General features: G+C 41.3%; 1 protein-coding gene and 2 non-coding genes across 3 annotated transcripts; all 3 read left to right on the top strand.

Moving 5' to 3' along the window:
* Nucleotides 1-850: 850 nt before the first annotated feature.
* Nucleotides 851-3,209, top strand: LOC125687168 (cytochrome c oxidase subunit 7C, mitochondrial). Its single transcript, XM_048932039.1, has 3 exons — nt 851-1,026; nt 2,052-2,180; nt 3,119-3,209. Exons 1-2 carry the CDS (start codon nt 952-954, stop codon nt 2,166-2,168), a joined length of 192 nt encoding a protein of 63 aa, XP_048787996.1. The 5' UTR covers nt 851-951; the 3' UTR covers nt 2,169-2,180; nt 3,119-3,209.
* LOC125687437 (small nucleolar RNA Z39) lies at nt 1,541-1,603 on the top strand. The gene has a single exon (XR_007374067.1). It is a non-coding gene; the product is annotated as a small nucleolar RNA Z39 (small nucleolar RNA).
* LOC125687436 (small nucleolar RNA Z39) lies at nt 2,557-2,618 on the top strand. Its single transcript, XR_007374066.1, has one exon. It is a non-coding gene; the product is annotated as a small nucleolar RNA Z39 (small nucleolar RNA).
* Nucleotides 3,210-7,111: the final 3,902 nt, after the last annotated feature.

Genomic DNA, 7,111 nt, shown 5'->3' with positions numbered 1-7,111 from the left:
CAAGGAGTAATGAAGCACTCAAAAAAGAAGAGGCCAGATTTAAATGAATCATTTGTGTTGTTACTCACAACCTCCTTAGGTTGAATGTCACTGTTGTTGTGATGCATGCAGCACAAGGGCTGTGTGGTCTTGTGACAAAAAGAACAGCCACAACCTGATAATACTCACAATCTGTAAGAGAAATCAATGACCAAAAAAAAAAAAAAAAAAAAAAGAATGAATTATTAATGACTGGGCTACACTCCCACTTAAAATTTCTTTGAGTGGCAAATGCAATATCTACTTATGCCTTATTCTACTTCCCAGAAACGACTTTGCAGCTAGGAACGCATGGAGCTACGTCTCACGGCTGAGATCAGTCAGCCCACCTTCACAAATGCGTCATGTAAACGAGCGTGGCGTCCTGTTTGCATCTCTTTCCTTACACAGAGTAGGGGAAAAAAAAAAAAAAAAAAAAAAAAAACCTCTGTTTTTTCCAAACCCGAATTAGTTTGGATTTCTTTGTATGTTTATTCTGCAATGCCAGAATTCAAGTATCACTTTCAAAGTAAAATATAGCAAAATATGCCAAAATATACCGGTAGCAGCCGGAAATACTAAACGTGCGTGCAACTGCCCCCAACTCAACCAACGGCGGGGCTCGCTCGCACCGCTCCGCCCACACCTAAGAGAAGCACTTCATACCCTCCCCCATCCCACCCCACAGCGATAAAAATGGCGCTGGGGAAGGACGCGGGCGGCACAACCCCGCCTCCGAGGCCCGGAGCGCGTCCAATCGCAGGCTGTCGCTCAGGACCACGTGATTTTGTTGCGAATAACTACAGCTCCCAGCATTCCCCTGAGCGCTCGGTAGCTTCTTCCGTGTCGTCACTTCCGCCAGTCCCAGAGGGCGCCGGGCGTGCTGCGGGAAGGTCGTACAGGGGAGAGGTCGCTGTGTTCCGTGTCGGTACCATGCTGGCTGCTGGTGTCCGTAGATTCACCACCTCGGTCCTCCGTAGGACCCACTACGAGGATGGGCCTGGGAAGGTACTGTGCGGGAAGGAGGTCTCAGTGCTGCGGGACGGTCTGATGATTGCGGGCAGGAATGGGCCTAGAGGGGAAGGAGAAAGCGGGGGAAGGGAAGGAGGGAGATGGGGCAGATGTCGGTTGTAGTCTGAGGGGGAACAGGTAGGGAAGGAAGGCAGGAGACGGGAAAGACGCGGCGCTGGTGGCCCGCGGGCAGGCTTAGCAGGGTGTCTTGGCCTCGTCAATCAGGTGCCCTCAGTGCAGCATAGGGTGCGGTCCAGGCCTGGTATGGCCAGAAGCACAAGTGGGGTCAGGTGCAGGCCCGACCTGTGGCAGGTTTGCTGAAGGTGAGCATGTCCCATCATCTACAGAGTTTTGTATGTAATTGGGCTTGCAGGCCTTGAATAGCCAAGTCGTAGTTGTCCCATTGCCTGTTCTCTAGTGCAGTTGCTGTGCAATTTCATTGTACTGCTGTTAATGACTGCAGCAAAGCAAGCTGCAGTGACTTCAGTGTCCTTCTCTGTAGCCTTCTATGGTACAGATGATGAGCTCTGCAGTATGAGTAGAAACGCTGATGCTGTAAACGCTTTCTGATGTGCCATTATGCTCCAAGGTTTCTCTTGAATTCTGTATCTAAAAACTAGATTTATACTTACCTTGAGAAATACAGTCTTTCTTACAAAGATGGTTAACTATTAAAGCAGGTTGCATGGAGATGTTGTGGGGCCTGTATAGTAAGCAATGGACTTTAGGACATTTACAGTTGATGGGACAAGGTTTTGAGCAGGCCAGTTTCCTTTGGCCTATGTATGAATTGGAAGGATGTTGGACAAAACAACTTCCAGAGGTCATATCCATGCTACTGTAATGACTGACTGGGTCTTTAGACGTGAAAAGAAGGGGGTAATGGTTGGGGGATTAATTTTTATTATCAGTTGTAGTTCTTGTGTTAGTGCTCTGGGCTTCTTACTATTGTCATGCAACTGAAGAAGTGATTAAGGTGTGTTATATTGATTGCAGAACAAACATTTATGTTTCTTTTCTAGAACCTTCCATTTTCTGTGGACAACAAATGGCGGTTGCTGGCAATGATGTGTGCATTCTTTGGAAGTGGATTTGCTGCTCCTTTCTTTATTGTCAGACATCAGCTTCTTAAGAAATGAAGGGGAAAAATTGTATGTACACTTAGTGGGTAAATGATTTTGGTGTTCTAGCATAGTAGAAACTGAACTAATCTGAGGATGGAAGAGTCTAATCTCATTTACAGCATCTCACAGTCTTCTTATATATCAGTTTGTGGTTTGCACTTCCATTTAAATTGAAATGATGCATGGGCTTCAGTTAGCTTTACTGGAGTACTGAAGTCATTGATATGTGAATCTTAAATCCCCAAGTGTCAGCCTCCTTGATTATAGCCTTTATAGCCTGCAACTGGTCTAACTGGTAGTGAGCTTCACTGGTAGTGAAGTCCAGCTGATTTGGACAGTAACTGTAAAATAGCCATCTTTGACAAAACAAAGCTGTACATCACATAATATATAAAGATATCTGGCATATATGATGTGAACAAAGCAGTATGAGAATCTGTGATACTGTAAACGCTTTCTGATGTGCCAGATAAAACTCAGCAGAAAACAAAATCTTCAGCTTCAGTTCAGCCATTTCAGAACAATCACAACATCGACATGGTGCAGAGTGCACTTAAAATAAGGAAATTAACATCAGGTGCTATGGTAACTGGTGCTTGCTAATGATACTGATAGACCAAACATGCTTCAGCCATTGTTTCTTTTCTGAAAGCATGCCACAGTGGAGGGTTGTTTTAGTTTATTTTAAATTTATTCCACTTTACAGAATTAATAGCACCAGTTATTTCTAATCTGAGAAACGTGGTTTTTTGAGGAGCTGGGTTGACTGAGCTAGTTTTTGGAAGGAAATAATTATCAGTGAAATCTCAATTGGAATAAGTTGCAAAGTCATTCATATCACCTGTGTAACTCTTTTGCCAGTCTTATGGTTTTATCAAAGTTAAATTATACTTCTATAAGTTTTACTAGATGCACGTGTAATACAAAGTTCTTAAATTTGTTAATTCTTGTGTGTTTTCTTGCAGAGTTGAAGTCTTACAGCAGCTTAAGTGGAAAAAATATCTGCAGTTGTGTACCATGCTGGATATGTCTAAATAAAATTTAAATCTGAAATTCCTGGATGGTGTATTTTGTGAAACTGCTGAAGTGCTTTTTAAAACCAGTGTGTACTGAGAAACCCTTCAACTTGCAGTATGTTAACATTAAGCTAAATGCTAATTCTTTTAGTTCTTAAATTAGGGAGAAGAAAAAATCCAGTCTCAAAATTGAATTTGGGCTTAAAAATTTTAGTTGGCTGGATACAGAGCCAACACAGCCAAAGCTGTGTGGTCTTTGATAGTGTTCAAACTACACTGAAAATAATGACCTGGATAGATCATTGCCATTAAGTGCGTCATCAAGTTTGATCATTACTATCACTGTAAATACATGTTGCAGAATTTCTATTTTCAGTATTTCAGACTGACAAGAATATTTATTTGTTTCTATACTCATTCTGGGGAGCTTGTGTTACTGTATTTCATTAGTATGTGGCACTGTCTTGAGCAGGAACACAAGCGTTGCCCTGCACATTTCATTTGTCTTTAGGCTCAGGTTGGGACGTAGCTATGACGCAGTTAGCAGCAGTAATTACAACACCAACTAGAAAATGCATCGATAATAAAAATTGCATAACTTATCAAAACTTTAATAGGATAGTACTTCAAATTGGTAGGTGTTGGAAAGAATTGATAACTGCGAGATTGCATTTGTATTCTCAGCATGCAAGATCCTTCCTAACATCGGGCTTCTGTAACCAAAAGCAATCTTAAGTGCTGATTAGCAAGATTAAGAAACTTCTTGCAACAGGAAGGAGTACAATGTATAAACTACCAGTTTTGTCAGCATGGGAAGGAAGTCATTCTCCTGCACGCTTTTCTTGTGACTACTTCATTGGCTAAATACAGTGTCTGAAAGGCACAAGCATAACCCAGTAATGGTTACCTGACTTTTGTAAATAATGCTTTTAACTGGTAAGTATTTTGAGTTGCTTTCCTTGAGTGATGTTTATTTTCCTCTATAAAACCCTTCTACTTGTAGTACAGTATACAATTTAGGTTGCAATATCTGTAAGTCACTGAACTGAGAGGTTGCTTTGCTCAAATTGTACTAATATTAATTTCATCAAATACCATAAGCAGAAAAGTATATGTGAACAATAAAACATTAGTTGTAACTGTAATATTTGGGTACTACATTCTTGTTCCTACTGATGCCAGTCAACAGCATTTTAAAGGCACTTGAGACAGCTGGGAAAAGTAGAAAATAGTAGTCTGTTCCACCAAATCTGTCAGTAAAGTTAAAAGGAACCTGTCTGCAACACAGTAATTTAAATAAATGTTGGAGAGAAGTGACTGAAGAAAAGATTCTGAGGAAAAAAAGGAAAGATGCTAAGCTGTGAAGGATTCAGTTGGCAAAAATTTATCATGGTGATATACATATATGCACAATTTGTTCCTTGCTAAGTGTGCCATTGCATTTCAAAGAGTGTGTGTTTGTGGTGGGAATGTAGTGATGTGACACTAGGAATGTAAAAAGGTGGCCATGTCTTGGTCATGGTGTTGGGACTTCTTTCAGGAGATGTTGAAGGAAACCTGGATGAACCTTATTATGCAAAAGTCAAAATGGAAGCTTCTAGATTCCAAAGTGTTGCCTCCTATTGCAGATCAGCAAGCTGAATGTGCTTATAGCAGCAGTTTCCATAGTGAAACTGTTCTTGCACAAGGCAAGCCTAATAGAAGCCAGTTACAGAATCATGTCTCTCTTAGCAATACAAATACAACTTAAAGAGTATGTTTACATACAGCTCTCATCAAGTCTGCTTGAAAGTAACTTTGTCTTTTCCCTCTTAACTCCCAAGTCCTTGATGTATTATAAGAGAGTAAGCAGATTCTGTGAAGTTTTATCTCATGAGCTGGGCAAGCCAGTGCATTTAATCTGTTTAATTTTAGGCCTTTTTTTCACCTTCTCTGTACTTTTTTACATTTTTGATCAGGGTGGTTAAACAGTTATTTTAGATGAAACTTTAGAATCTCCTTTCATTATGGATTCTAAAATTGATGATATTTCTTTCATAATGGTATTACATTGATGGATCATAATCATTTACGGAAAAAAAGGTCCTGGGGCTACTAGTTAATGAGTTAGAAATTATGATTCTGCTTCCATCCCTGCTACCAGCTTATAAAAATTACCACTATGAATCACAGTAGCCATAAACCTACATTTTCTTCCATTTCACTTAATTTATGTAAGGAATACTCTGAGGTAACAGTCCGAGCTTCTACTGTGCTGGTGGCTGTCGCCTACTTTTACCTGTTTCTAGCCTTCTGTACTGATATAAACTACATCTTCCTTTTTTCAAATAAGCTGGCTTACTAAATGTAGCATATTAGCAATATGCTCTCATCCAATAAATTATCATTTGATAAAATCATACGTCCCTTTATTAAGAGAATTTAGTAGAACCTTGTAAATTTTTAAGTCTGCCCACTTGTGTAGGAGGTACTGGTGGCCATCCAGAGATACATGGCTCCTGTTAATATCAGTATGTGGTTAAATTTAGAGCTAGATTTACTGATTGCATTTGCTTTTCTGCTGTTACTGGAATGCATTTGCTTATAATGTAAATTCATTCATCTTCCCTCTAGAATTTTTTTTTTCCCATACTGTATTTTTCAGTGATTCTGGCCTTAGTCTTTTTTGCTTTACCTATTCTGCTTCTTCCTGAATCTTTCTATTCTCGCTAATTGATTACTGAATGGTTGAGCCAGACAAACTTGTTTGGACTTTTAAATGTATGTACCACTAACCATTTTTTGTTGCATGCTCCCTTCTATTCCTATCTTCTCAGGGTGGGAAACTCCATCACAGCAAAAAGCTGGAGCCCTGCTCTGGAGACAAATCTTGGCAAAAACATTGCTTAATTTGAAGTAGTAATGCCTGACTTGAACAGGTGTTTGCTGAGTGGTGTCTCGCTCCAATTTATAGGAGGGAGATGAGGTTCTTTAATATCTGTATACCCTGTGTGAGATTAAGAAACAACGGTTCATATGTTGTTGTATCCAGTTTATTACTAAGACCTAATCAGGGAGACGGGGAAGGGAAGGAGGGCGATAGAAAAGATGGAAAAGAAGCAGGAGTTGCATAAAGTGAGGATAGTCACCAGCAGGATCCAGCAGCGGTCCCGTTGCACGGTGTTTGAAGGTCCCGGGCAGAACAGCAGAAGACGAGGAGCAGCAGCGTGGCCGGCCTTGGGCAGCAGGCAGGTAGACGAGGAAGTCGAGGAGCCAATTCTTGAAGCAGCAACAGCGGTCAGGCAGCAGGCTCAGGAGAGTTTGCCAGTATGCAGGAATCACCTCAATCTTCAGGAATCCCTCTATCTTCCGGAATTCCTCTCTCTCTTCTTCATGAGGGATCTCTTGTCAGAAAACCCTCCCGTTCTTCATGAGGAATCCGTTGTCAGAAATCCTGCGTTTGTCATGAGGAATCTGTTGTCAGAAACCTATCCTCATGGTTTTCAGTTCCTCTTTTATCCTCCTTGTTCTCCTGCCTACATGACAAGGATGGGCCTCGAGCAAGAGTCATTGAGTACCTCCTGAGATGGCCATCATCCGGAGATAAGCCCACACAAAGGAGCACTTCACAGCTATTCAGCTGCAGTTCATCTCGCTCTCGTTGCCCCTGGCCTTGTCCATCAGCGTTCCCCCAGACAAAGGATCTCACAACCTTTGCCCAGGACTTGCCTGAACTTGTCCATCTGTGTCCTTCAAACAAAGGATTTCACAATCCTTGCTCGGGACTTGAACAAGTCCATCTGTGTCCCCAGCAAGCTTTGAGACACAGAAGTTAACAGTATAGTCTCTTACAAGTGGTTAGGTCTTCTCTTTATGTCACATAGAAGAGAGTAGGCCAGTTCCACAGCCTGGCAGCATCTACCTTTTACCATAGCAGAAGTTCGGGGATATTTGAAGTAAAGT

Source organism: Lagopus muta, chromosome Z (genome assembly GCF_023343835.1).
Source record: "Lagopus muta isolate bLagMut1 chromosome Z, bLagMut1 primary, whole genome shotgun sequence".
NCBI classification, from domain to species: Eukaryota; Metazoa; Chordata; class Aves; order Galliformes; family Phasianidae; genus Lagopus; species Lagopus muta.
The sequence above is the reverse complement of the archived record's forward strand: the minus strand, read 5'-3'. Positions and strand labels throughout refer to the sequence as shown.